The 14,230-nt window shown below is 34.7% G+C and overlaps 1 protein-coding gene across 1 annotated transcript in view; it reads left to right on the top strand.

Moving 5' to 3' along the window:
* Positions 1-14,230, top strand: part of C9H8orf34 (chromosome 9 C8orf34 homolog) — a 366,424-nt gene that overhangs the window by 120,498 nt on the left and 231,696 nt on the right. The window contains 1 exon segment of the mRNA XM_034668153.1: positions 8,979-9,151. Coding sequence (XP_034524044.1) covers positions 8,979-9,151 — 173 coding nt within the window.

The following is a 14,230-nucleotide window of genomic DNA, read 5'->3' on the forward strand; positions in this document are numbered from 1 at the left end:
CCTGGCTCATATGTTACTTTGTTTAAACTCTTGGAGAAACTGCCAAACTATTTTTCACAGTGACAGCACCATTTTACGTTCCAGTCAGCAACTGTGAGGGTTCCAATTTCTCCATATCTTTGCTAGCACTTGTCTGTCTTTTCACTTACAGTCATCCTCTTGGGTGCGAAGTAGTGTTTCATTGTGGTCTTGATTTACATTTACATATTCCAATGACTAGTAATGTTGATAAAGTATTACGAACCAGTGAATCATATGTTACCTAAGTTTCATCATTTTTTTATTCACTGTGCATATAGAGTATCTTTTATATGCCAGAAAAGAAGAAATGACAGTTCATTTTTTGTCACTGTAGACAAAAATGCTAATAGCTGGTGGGTTTATTGATGAAAAGATAAACAAATTCTCTTCTGATTGATTTCATTTTCCCATTGAAATAAGCAACGTAATCAGCTGAGAATCAGAAGAGAGACAGGAAATGTTGAAATTAACTGAGGAATGAAAATGTATCTGAAAAACACAACCAAATGAACTTCAATTAACCTACCAATGTGGCATGTACATTTTTAACATTACTAGGTAATGCAGAATTTCTAAAGGTTGTATCATTTACACTTCCACCAACAGTTCTTAATAATATATTTTGCTGCTGATCCTTGCTCACACTAGCTGTCATCAAACATTTTAATGAAAAATGGTTTCTTGTAGGTTCAATTAGTGATTTTATAATTTTCAATAAGATTGAATGCCTGCTTATTTATCTCTTTTGTCCATTTTTATTGCCAGTATTTTTTTCTTTACATTTGTAAGTTTATTCTATATTCCGGATGTCAACTCTTATTGGTTATACGTGTCTCAAATATATTCTCTAAGTTTGAAGCTTGTCATCGCCTTTTAAATAGTGCTTTCTATTAACAGACATTTTTAACATTAACTTGTAATACTGTTTTAAGAAATCCTCCCCTACTTGATGTCATGAAAATAATTTTTTTATTTTTTCCTAAAAGTTCTGTTTTTCACATTTAGGTCTTTCATCCACTTGAAATTATTTTTTTAGTATGGTAAGAGGTTGGAACATATTTTCCCCATATGGATAATATATTTCCTGTAACTGTGTTTTGAAAAATTCATCATTTGTCCATCAGTATGCATGCTTCTGTTTCTTGTCTTATTTCTGGGCCCTTTTTCTTCTATTGGCCTATTTGCTTATTTCTTTTATTCCATTTGGTTTGGAGTTGTATTTTAGATTGATATGAGAGAATTGACATTGTTACATTTCTGAGTCATTCTATTGTGAACATGGCATATTTCCATTTAATTAAATATTATAATGTTACATGATGAAGTCATATAGTTATAGCCAATAAAACCATGCAAATTTTATTAAATTGATTCCTAGATAACTTGTACTTTTGGCTATTATTGTAAATGGAATCTGTTTTATAAATTACCATTTTAAAACCTGGGGTGACTGGGTGGTGCAGTCCTTAAGCGTCTGCCTTCGGCTCAGGGAGTGATCCTGGCGTTCTGGGATCGAGCCCCACATCAGGCTCCTTCGCTGGGAGCCTGCTTCTTCCTCTCCCACTCCCCCTGCTTGTGTTCCCTCTCTCGCTGGTTGTCTCTCTCTATCAAATAAATAAATAGAATCTTTAAAAAATAAATAAATAAATAAAACTTGCTGGAATGTAGGAATGAAAATTATTTTTCTAATTTTATCTTAAATTCCGTAAACTTGCCAAACTCATATGTTATAAATTGCTTCTGAATTCTCTTGATTTTTCTATATAGGGGAACATACATGACTGATGATAGTTTTGTTTTTTCCTTTCCTTTAAGTGATAAGACTGATGTGAGGTAACCACATTAAATATTCCCATTAGAAAAGGGAAATAATGAGAGGTTTGTAGAAATGTTTGGTTCTTATGGTCACACATCATTAGGTATTCCTATCCAAGGCATTGGAAGTGTTCCTTAATTGGGCCCCAGTTCTGTTTTGTGGGAATAGGTTCTGGGTTCCCTAGGAGTCTCCATCAGTTTCCATAGCTTGTGGCTTCTTCCTGTAGAACTTTCTTTTTTTGTTAGTGTCTTTGGCCACTTCTGAAGAGGGCTTTAGAAAAAATACCTTTAAGCAACTTTTTCAGCTTCTTTCTTGTAGAAAAATGGCAGCCCCAAGGGGTATTTACATCTTGTAGTCTCAGTCCCTTTCACTTTGGTGCTTTTTGCCAATTCAACTGTCTTAAATAATTTTTGGGTTTCCTTTGTATTTGATTCTTCTCTCCTTCTTGTGCCAAAAACCACATCCACAGTTCTTTTCAGGACATGCCTCTCTCTCTAGATTTAATTAATGGTATTTTAGGTGTTGTGAAACAACATCCTTAATAAGACACTATCTTAATTTTTTCAGAAGTCTTAATGAAGGGGCTTATAACCACATCCGTAATTTCTTCTTTACCCTGAGGCTTTGTCTTTCTGGCAGGGCCATGGATTTAATATTTATACAAGGATTATCTTAATTTAAAAATCTTGAGCTGTTGAGAAAGGCTGGATATAAGAAACTCAGCCAGACTCTTAATATTTTCTCTAATTTTGCCTGCAAATTGACAAGTTATTTTTTGCACTCATCTATTTCTTTCTTTTTTTTAATTATGTTATGTTAGTCACCATACAGTACATCATTAGTTTTTGTTGTAGTGCTCCATGATTCATTGTTTGCGTATAACACCCAGTGTTCCATGCAATATGTGCCCTCCTTAATACCCATCACTGGGCTAGCCCATTCCCCCATCCCCCTCCCCTCTGAAACCCTCAGTTTGTTTCCTAGAGTCCATAGTCTCTCGTGGTTCATTCCCCCTTCTGTTTACCCCCCTTCATTCTTCCCTTCTCCTACCAATCTCCCTGCTATTCCTTATGTTCCACAAATGAGTGAAACCATATGATAATTGTCTTTCTCTGCTTGACTTATTTCACTTAGCATAATCTCCTCCAGTCCTGTCCATGTTGCTGCAAACGTTGGGTAATCGTTCTTTCTGATGGCTGAGTAATATTCCATTGTATATATGGGCCACATCTTCTTTATCCATTAGTCTGTTGAAGGGCATCTCGGCTCCTTTCACAGTTTAGCAATTGTGGACAATGCTGCTATGACCATTGGGTGCCCTCATCCATTTCTTGAAGATACTTATCATATGTAGCTAAAATCAAGTAGGTAATGTTTACAGATTTTTTTCTTAGAGATCTCCTTTTGCAATTTTGAAACTTTATTAGGTCACTTTCTGTCTTCACCAGAGATGATAGTGTTACCAAGCAATTAACACCACATAACACTGGCCTCCATTTTTCTAGCCTCTTATAATAATTTCCTCACTGTTTTTACAGGTAACACCTGCCCCTACATTCCAAAGCCAATGACATATATTTCTAAGTTTTTATTAAGCAACACTCTACTTCTAGAATCAGTTTGTTTCAGTTAGCTATAGCTAGGTAATATTTTAACCCAAAACTCAGAGGGTTGAAACAATAAAATTTATTTTTCCTCCTTTTCTGGAATTTAGCTGACCTAGGCTGGATCTTGGTTAGATGGGCTCAGCAGATCTCAGTTGGAATTTCTCATGTGACTTGAGGTTGGCTACTGTCAGCTGATATAAAGTGGGCTTCTTTGGTGTCATTCAGGTCTGTTTCAAATGTTTCTTTTCCTCATTTTGGGGCAAATGGACTCGCATAGGCATATCTTTCTCATGGGGATGGCAGAAATGTAAGACAGTGAGTAGAGACATGTCAGGTGCCTTAAGGCCTAGGCTTATAACAGGCATACAGTAACATGCCTATTTCATTGGCTAAAACAGGTCACATGTGGAGGGTAAATTTGTCCCACTTTTAAAAGAGAAACTATAAACTCATATGATAAGGGGCATGGACACAATGAGGTTGAACAATTAGAATCATTAATGCCATCATACCATACACTAAATGCATGATCACTAAGCCAAGAGCTCTAGGCTACTGGGGATCTGTCAAAATGCGCAGAACATATTTCAGTTTTTTCCCTCTGCTGCTCCCTCTGCTTGTGCTCTCTCTTTCTCTCTGTCAAATAAATGAATAAAATCTTTAAAAAAAAATGATGTGGGGTAAACTGGACGGCACTTGCAAAAGAATGAACCTGGACCACTTTCTTACACCACACTCAAAAATAAACTCAAAATGGATCCGTTTTGAGACCTAAATGTGAGACCTGAAATCATAAAAATCCTAGAACACAGCATAGGCAGTAATGTCTCTGACATCACCTGTAGCAACATTTTTGTATGTTGTCTCATGTCTCATTTTATAACATGTCTCCTGAGGCAAGGGAAACAAAAGCAAAAATAAACTATCAGGACTACATCAAAATAAAAACTTCTGCACAGCAAAGGAATCAGTCATCAAAACTAGAAGACAAGCTATTGAATAGGAGAAGATATTTGCAAATGACATACCTGATAAGGGGTTAGTATCTAAAATATATAAAGACTTATACAACTCAACACCAAAAAACAAAGAGTTCAATTAAAAATGGGCCAAAGATATGAGCAGACATTTCTCCAAAGAAGACATACAGATGACCAACAGACACATGAAAAGATGCTCAACATCACTCACCATCAGGGAAATATAAGCCAAAACCACTATGATATCACCTCATAGCTGTCAGAATGGCTAAAATTAAAAATACAAGAAACAAGTGGTGAGGATGTGAAGAAAAAGGAATGCTCATGTACTTTTGGTGAGAATGCAAACTGTTGCAGCCACTGTGGAAAACAGTATGAAAGTTCTTCAGAAGATTCAAAATAGAATTACCGTATGACCCAGTAATTCCACTACTGGGTATTTGCCCAAAGAGTATGAAAACACTAATACGAAAAGATATATGCACCCCTATGTTTATCGTAGCATTATTTACAGCAAAAATATGGAAGCAACCCAAGTGTCCCATCAATAGATGAAACGATAGGTAAGATGTAGTGTGTGTGTGTGTGTGTGTGTGTGTGTGTGTGTGTATACAATGTAATGTTACTTAGCCATAAAAAATAATGGAATCTTGCCATTTGCAAAAACATGGGTAGATCTAGGAGATATAACGCTAAGTAAAATAAGTCAATCAGAGAAAGACAAATACCACATGTTTTCACACATATGTAGAATTTAAGAAACAAACCAAATAAAAAAAGACAAAGAAAAAAACAGACTCTTAAATATATAGAACAAATGGGTGGCCACCAGAGGGGTGGGGGAATGCACAAAATAGCTGAAGGGAGTTAAGAGTACATTTATCATGATGAACACTGAGTAATGTGTAGAATTGTTGAATCACTATATTATACACCTGGAACTAATATAACACTGTATGTTAATTATAGTGGAATTAAAAAATAAAGAAAACAGGAAAAGAAAACGATGCAGAGTATGATCAAATGTGATAAACTGGTCAGAGCAGTTGAAATCACTGTGGGTTAGCCAGTGGGAGTAGGCTACTTGGAGAGAGTAGGTCTGGTTTACTGGAACTGCTTCTTGGAGAGGGTAGCTTTCTGCTGATTGAAAATACTAAGCAAATCTGTGATCTTTGGTTGAATTTTTGACCAGAAATCCTTTTCTTATTAAATTTAAACATACTAGCTTGAGAATCTCAACCTCTAGAGACTCTAGCCTTAGGAGAGCAAAGGAATATGTATTTATACATTTTTAAGGAATAATTAGGATTTACATTGTTTAGCATTGACACTTCAAATTATTTGTTTGCCATGTACTTAAAATATTTTCAAGAACTTACTGCTTTTGATGTGCATTTTAAATTTTCTTTTGCTATGCAATGATATTTGTGGTGCATTGTATAGAATGTTAAGAACTGCTTCCTTCATTGAAATCCTTTCATAAAAATGTATGTTTACTTAGCTTTATCAAACGTAAGCAATTTATCCAAGGAAATATTTGGTATTTTAATTTATTATAAGTAAACAAATTACATTTAATAATTTCTATAGCTATAAAATTTTCAAAAAGGCATAGATATCAAAAGAGCTTTAATCATTCTGAAAAATAGAAAAAGTAGAGTCCCATTTTTTGACCTGTAAAATACTCACTTCCTGACTCCTCTGACCCTGCTTGTCGCTCTTTGTATTTTCTTCATCAGCTATTTCTCACTGAAATTTCTGCTGCCAGCTAGCGTTAAACAGACTGCATATCAAACGATTTATCCTCTCAGTGCTCTACTTTCCAACAGCAGTGGCATCTGTCATTTTATTTAATTTCCCAGTGAGCAACCAGGGAGTTATTTCTGATTCTCTGCAGCTCTCAACTTTTGATCATACTCAACTCTAAATTCTATTTCGCATTTTTCATTTACGGTGTCCAAACCCACTCCTTTCTGTTGTTATAGTGGTCAGTCTATTTGTCCTCGCTTTTATCTGTTGAGCCTATAATAGGACAAATCTCCAAGCCCAGTTCCACTTTATTACATAAATGAGATTACAAACAATGAACTAATTATCGAACCTTTTTAATACTCCATAAAATAAAACTTCGAAGGATGAAAATTTGTCTCTGTTCTATTACTCTGCCCATATTGACAACCAAGGATTTATTTTTACTCAACTTGCCCATTCTCGCAGTTCTGTTTACCATTTTTTCCCCAGATATATCACACATGTAGAAGTGTTTTTAGTATAGTCCACGTCCTTAAATAATTGTATCAAGGAAATGCACAGAATTCTGTGGTTTAACTGTGCTACCTATGAACTCATTTGATACAGTAGGTTTTATAATTCCCATCATCACTGTTTTACATTTGGAGAAAGTGAAATTCACAAAATAACATTTTAGACAAAGCCAAAATTGATTCTGAGGCTGTAAATATGTATATATTTTTTTAAAAATTCTAAAACATGGCTTTACTTCAGTTTGCTTTTAAACAAATATAGGTTTAAAATTTAACAATATTGCTGTTAATTTTAATTGTTATACTTCAAATGATATTAAGTTGTGATAGGTGAATGTGCCTTTCTAATAATTTCAAAACAATAATTTGATTTCATGATTTCACAGCTGAAAACCATGATAGTGCTTCAATTTCCTGCCTATGGGAACATAAATACAGAAGGAATTTAGACTATTTGCTAAGTTATACAATACCTATTACTAAAATTTATCTGCTACATTTTCATGTGGGCTAGGAAATCAGTATTAAGATATCCAACTACTTTTTGTCCCTTGATATTACTTGGATAAATATTCATCAAATATGTCCTGATCATATTTCACATGTTTCCTTTGGTGTTATAATTGTATACTAATTAATATTATTTATACATATTGTTATACCATATTTGCGTTGTATTGTATCTGTATAATATTTTGAAGAATTATAAAGACTCAGAAGACCAGGACTGAATTTTTAAGGAATTATTCAGAACTCTTGCAATACTAAAAATTATAGGGAAACATAACTTAAGTCAAGTCTATGTTTCTCAGATCAGGTTATTTTAAAAATGCATTTTTTCTCATTATAAGACAAGTGTATATTTATCATAATATTACAGAGACATGGAAACACAAAAAGAAGAAACTAAAATTACCTGTAGTCCCTCTGCTCAGATAAAACCACCAGATTTTGGTCTTACCATTGTTTTTCCCAACAAATAAAGCAGTATCTGGCACACAGTGATCTTAATAAATATAAGAAAATTAATAAATGAGTAATTAGTAAATGAATGATGGATTGTACTATAAACCCTAACTTGATCGTCAAAGTGTCTGCTTCAAAGATGGCCGTTTATGATAAATACATTGTTAGCCACAGTAGACTAGATAAAGGTCTAGTCCACCTCCCCTGACTAAAGCTCTTTTGTTTTAGAGATCTTGGTTGATTTCAATTACTGATCATTTGGGCCACTTGCTTTTTCTCTCCCCATGCTTTTAATTCCCATTCTTATTTTTTAAATTGACCAATAAAGAGTGAGCCCACAAAACCCTAGGTTTCCACCCTCAACCCCAATAAAGGCAGAACCCCAGCATTGTGATTGCTAGCTCTCTCTCTCTCTTTCTCTATCAGTGACCTCACTGTGTGGCTCCCAGGCGTGCTGTGTAATTTGCAGGTCTTATAATTAATAAACTTTTAATTTTTCAAAGTTTCCTGATGGCTATTGCTGAAGGGCATCTTGCAATCGTAAGAACCACAACACTGGTTATTGAGAGGCTTGAGATCAGCACAAAATATTAATACACACTCATGAATTTTTACAACAAAACTAAGATCATAGAGTAGGCATTGCTTTTAATCTTTTTTCCCACTTACTGAGCTATCTCTAGCAATACACATATTCAGTATTCTAGTACCTTTCATATTATTATATGATTTAAGTAGTTTAAGTATCATTTTAATACCCACATCATATGAAAATCTGTAGAGATCACTTTAACATTTTTTGAATTAGCATACCATATCTGTCATTGATATTGCCCTGCTTCCAACCTCTGCTGGATCCCTGCAAGTCCAGACTGTTCCACCATTGGAGGCAATCCATCCTTCCACCACTGTTTCTAGACTTTATTCCCTGACCTCACACCAGTTTCCACCTAAGAAATTATTTACCATTTCCCAGCAGCGCTAAGCTCTTTCACTATGGGAGCCTTACCACACACTTTTCCTTCTGTCACAAATGCTAGTCTTGGCTCCTCCTTCCTGAGAACACACATGAAGCCTTCCAAATCAAAGATATCACTCCTGGATCCTTTGCCACAGTGACCTTCAGGAGTCAGCACAAATTACATAGAGTAAGTCACGTGACCTAATAGAAATGGAGGGACCTGAAATTTTAAGTCAGTTCGGAAAGAGAAAAAGAACATTTTCATTTGCAGAGGCAGTTGAAATTCTAGACAAAATTATTTTTCTGTTGTCCCATTAATAAGGATAAGTCATCTGAGTCAATACATTCTTTTCTCCTCTTTAGGAAACAATAGCATTTAATTCTTCTCTTCTGAGACCCCGTGTGATTGGAGAATGGATTGGTCGAGAAGAGAACGATGCTGACCCTCTAGCCGCTGAGATGCTACAGCCCCCAGTTCCAAGAAGTAAAAATGAACAATGGGAAAATGAAGATAACAGCTCTAGCCCTGCAGGAAGGTGAGATGAGATGCCTTCTAAGATTCTGAGTATTGTTGATTGTTAAAAGCTAATGGGGAAATTAATCCAAGGGTGGGATTTTGATGAAATAACTTAGCAATTTATATAGAAAATTATGTTGAGTTCCATATAATATAAAAATTAATTTTTCTGTTTTTAAAATTAAATTTGTACTAGATTTGCTTTTAGATTTTGGTTTTAATTTTTTCTTTATATCTAAGAAAATCGCCATCTCTTTGCTACTAAAACCAAATAGAGAAATAATTTCAAAGACATAGGCTGTCAGTCAAGACCCACTATATTGCTAAGCAGGGAGTGGCTGACTAAGAACTGGAGATGAAGGCTTCTCATTTACCAGGGAGATGTAGTTGATCAAGGAGAAGAAAACTATTAAATGTGTAATAGCCCACACGAAGCAGAGTTCATGTAGAATAAGAGAGAAAAACCTTGGTTTAGAACAATTTAAAGTTGGTAACTATGAACATAACTATTTTCATTTTCTATGTTTAATTTTGGAAGTATTTATGATTTGTGAATTTGAAAGTCCTTATTCCACTTAGTCCTTTGATGCTCAAAACGGTGTTGGAGATGCTGATAGAAGTGAAGCAGTTTTGAAATGTCCAGATCATATTTATTAGAAAAAGTATATTCAGAACAAACTTTTTCTTGTTTTGTAATACCAACTGCAGTGAGTAAAAACCCCAAAATGAAAACCTCCACAAGGAAGTTGGAGTGAAAAAGCATTATGGAGGCATGGTTTACACGAGCCTGAGAAAATGGGTTTAAATTAAGCTCATGAATTCAATGTGAGAGAGCCAAAACTTTCTTTGGGTGCTACTAGCTGACTACCACAGAAGAGTTTTTCCTACGCATAGTATAGCCACAGTAACTTTGTATTTCCTACATTAAATTTAGCAGCAACCAATAACTATTCTTTCTCAAGGAGAAAATTGTATTTTCTACAATGTAATAGCTTTCAGGGGTTTTTTACTTTGACTTATCACTTGGCTAGAAGGAAGGAAATTCAGAATACTCATTAATGTGCTTCAGGCATATAGAAAATTGATTCTATTTCCATGAGAAATAACTTTTAAATTATTTAAATAGTTGAAGTGTCCTGTGTAAGGAGAAGAAAACCATTTTAAAAAATCCATTTACCTTATTTTGTGAAAATGCCAGATCAATTTCACCTGTCAATGAAGGTAATTTCATTTTTAATACCAGACTTATGAAACCCACTAGACCTTTATCTTTAGTCATTTCTGGATCTTTAATGTAAAGTAGAGAAATGTCAACTTTCATTTTGCATTCATTTAGTCATAATAATAATCGGAGCTATTTATTGCAAATGTTAGTGCTTCTATTTTCTTCCTAGCTTCAGTGAGCTGTGATTCCCTCTTGAATACCCAATAAAGGGAAATCTTTCCTTCAATCCTAGTCAAATCCCTTTCCCAGAAAACTCAACCCAGGAGGAGCTCTCTCAAGTATTTGTTGTGAAAAGTTGTTCTTAGTGTTACTGTTCTCTATCTTTAAATTATGAATTGAGGTATTCCCTATGAATTGAAGACAGGTGAAATCCCGCCCCGATGCCCCATCAGAGCAGAAAGAATGCATGCATCTTTGAACTTAATGTAAAGAATAGCAATAAACTATGGGTTAGAAACTGTATCTCTCCCACTTTCTAATACCAAACAGGATTCCGAATTTATACCAGGAATTCACATAGCATCAGATTTGATTTGGATGAATAAAAATGGATTGGGGAGAAATTTTTTAATGACTCTAGAGGCTATAACTAAAGCATGAGATTTTGCCTTTAAATAGTAATGAACTTGTAGTATAACAGTCTTAAACATTAACAGGCTAAGTGGTATTCTAGGCTTTGGAAGAAGATTTAATTTTCAAGGATGACTTCTTCCATTTTTCTCTCCCCTACTGGGCCTGGCACATTGTCATTACCAATAGACATCTGTTATGTGAGTGAAGGAGGCACATAGAAGACTGTGAGTAGGCATCTGCTAAATAAAGCTTATTTATAAGAAGGGTTGTTTGTAGTCTATCCTAACTTTTTGTCCTTTCCTATTACAGTTTTTCCTGTTGTTAATTGCTCAAGTCTTATTTGAATGGCTGTCATTACAACACTCCATCTCTAATACATAGCCACCTTTTCTCTTTAGGTCTTGCATATGGAACGTTGTATGAAGAGGGTCAGCAACTTTAGTACACAGAGCTGTCACCTGAAGGGTTAAGTGCTGGTTAAAATTAAAGCAGTTATGCGGGCCTTATGGAGAAACTAATAGGATAAGACGAGAGCGACTTACATGTGGTCCCTGACTCCTCCATGGTCTCTGGATGGACCCAAGAGATCGGTGAATCTCTTGAAATTAAATTATGTGGACAATGTTCTGTGCACATGGGCATTTTCCTGACACATCTCTCTTAGATTTTCCAAAGGGTTCTATTAAGTAAGTTTAAGAAAGAAATTAAAGCATCTAAGCAAGAAAAAGAACAGGGATTTATAAAAGAGAGAGGTGAATACATAGGGGAATGATTGAAGGCTTTCTGATACTACTGGTTGGCATGAATTGCTGTGGCTTATCTAGGCATTTAGTGGGAAATCCTGTGTGTTTATTGCACATTTAGAGATATTAAAAATCACATGTTGATAATGTAAATATAACTAAAAATTGGGTGTAATAGATCTATATAATTCTGTTTTAAGCCATCTTTTTTTTTTTCTATTTTAAGCCATTTTAATTAAACTTTGCAATAGCTGGGTAATGGATTTACTAAAATTACTAGCTAAATTGTAATGTGAATTTGTAAATAGGCTTATCAAGCTTTGAAAGCCTAATGAAGCTCCTCTGAGCTTAACCACTTTATTAAAGCAAGAATAATATCAATAATATTATAGATCTGATGAATTGGCTTTATTTGTTAAGTGAGCATTGTTATTAGATGGTAAATATGCCATAAAATGAATAGAAAATCTTACAATTTAGAAATATGTATTAAATATTAAAATAAAAGCTAAATTCACTTTCCATTAAGAAATGTTTCTTTTCATTAAAGCTCCTAATTGCTTCTGATGTATCTGTTAACAAAGCCTGGAAACGTTCCCCTTCTTTTAGAGCTTCCTCAATTGGCAGCAAGAGACAAATAATAAACAAGTAAATATACAAATATATACCATAAATTCAAGTAGTGGTAAGTGACAAGATGGGAAATAAACCAGAATAAGAAGGAAGAAAATTAATAAAGGGCACGATTTTACATAAGAAGTCCAAGGACAAAGAACCTGAACATTGTCAGATTTTGGATATTGTGGACATGATGAACAATATGTAATACATATGTCAGAGACTGAATTAAGCTTAGTAATTTGGGGATATTCTAATATGTAAATTTTAAGTGGAAAGAATATTGATTAATCAAAAATTTGTCAAAGGAATCAAAGAACAGAGGCCTTAAAAATATCTAAAACATAAAAAGAATGTACTTATGACTCACACATTTCTTTTTTAAAGCCAAAATGTATGTAACTAAATCATGCATTTATTTCAGAATGTTGATGAGGTCTATTTGATATGTTCAAAATTTGTTCTTTCTGATTTATTCATTTATTTCTTTAAGAAATACGTATCCTAACTCAAGTTATTATTTTATGAAACACATTGCTAGTTACCTATGGACTAATAGACTCATAGGTGGTCTCTTATGAGACAGGCAACATTTTGGACTTAGTGTGTAGGACTCATAGCCTAGCACTATCTTCATGATCAAACCATGTATTTTAATGAGACTCAGGGAAACACTTGCTTCAACCTTCATGAAATGATCTTGGTCATTTTTCGTTGTTGAATAGGAGTTATGCATTTATAATCTGCTGTTTGTTCCTTATCTTTGACATCCCAATCTACATAGTTTTCCTTTTTCTGTTTCACTACCAATATATTTCCCTCGATTTTCATATCTGTCAAGTTGGAAGACTCAAATACATCTTCTTAAATTAATCCTTACTTTCTTTAGTGTGTTAAAAATGGGGTTCAGGAAGAAAAAATGAATTTATGCTAGATACTGGGTGAAACCAATATGAAAAAGAACATCCTAGATTCAAAGTACTTACTTTCTTTTTTTTCTTTTTTCCATGTACTTACTTTCAAATGAGGAGAATGACAAGGAAATATGTCTTATTTCTGTAGTACAGCTACAATTCCTGGTATATAAAAAGCACTTAATAAGTGTCTGCTAAATTAATTATAAAAACATCACATCTAGACATGTAAAAAAGAAAAGAGCTCTTATCCATAAATCAAAATGCAACAATTCAGTGCGAAACTTTTTATGATCTCTTCAACAACCTGGGCCTTATTGCAAAGAATCCTTTAATTTCTGACTCGAGAAGAAGGGCAGATTCTACCTGCTAGGCTGCAGTGGTGAACTAAACAAGCTTAGGCGATTGGTCAAGAGAGGAATAATACAGTTTTCCACCAAAAAGAGCACCTGGGGTCAGATAAAACTAATACTTATCAACCTGTGTTCAGAAGCAAGAACGTGAAACAAAATACAGCAGGGTCAGGCACCCAGGGAAGAGTGGGGTCAGGAGGAGGGGAACAAATGGTCAGAATGCAGGCCATCAGGAGGGGGAGGAAGTTTCCACTTGGAGAGGTAAGCTGAGGTTGGGGGGGGGTGTGTGGACACATTAAGCCATCCTTTTCCATCTGATCTGGTTTAGAATTTATCTTTTTGAACCAAAGTAAAATGTAGTCCTAGAGTGTATTAACACCACATTGAAGTATTTTTTTTTAGTTTTTCTTTTTTTAATTTTTTATTATGTTATGTTAGTCACCATACAGTACATCATTAGTTTTCGACGTAGTGTTCCATGATTCATTGTTTGCGTATAACACCCAGTGCTCCATGCAATATGTGCCCTCCTTAATACCCATCGCTGGGCTAGCCCATTCCCCTCTGAAGCCCTCAGTTTGTTTCCCAGAGTCTGTAGTCTCTCGTGGTTCCTTCCCCCTTCTGTTTATCCCCCCTTCATTCTTCCCTTCCTTTGCCTACTGATCTCCCTGC

The sequence above is a fragment of the Ailuropoda melanoleuca genome, chromosome 9, assembly GCF_002007445.2.
Source record: "Ailuropoda melanoleuca isolate Jingjing chromosome 9, ASM200744v2, whole genome shotgun sequence".
NCBI lineage: Eukaryota > Metazoa > Chordata > Mammalia > Carnivora > Ursidae > Ailuropoda > Ailuropoda melanoleuca.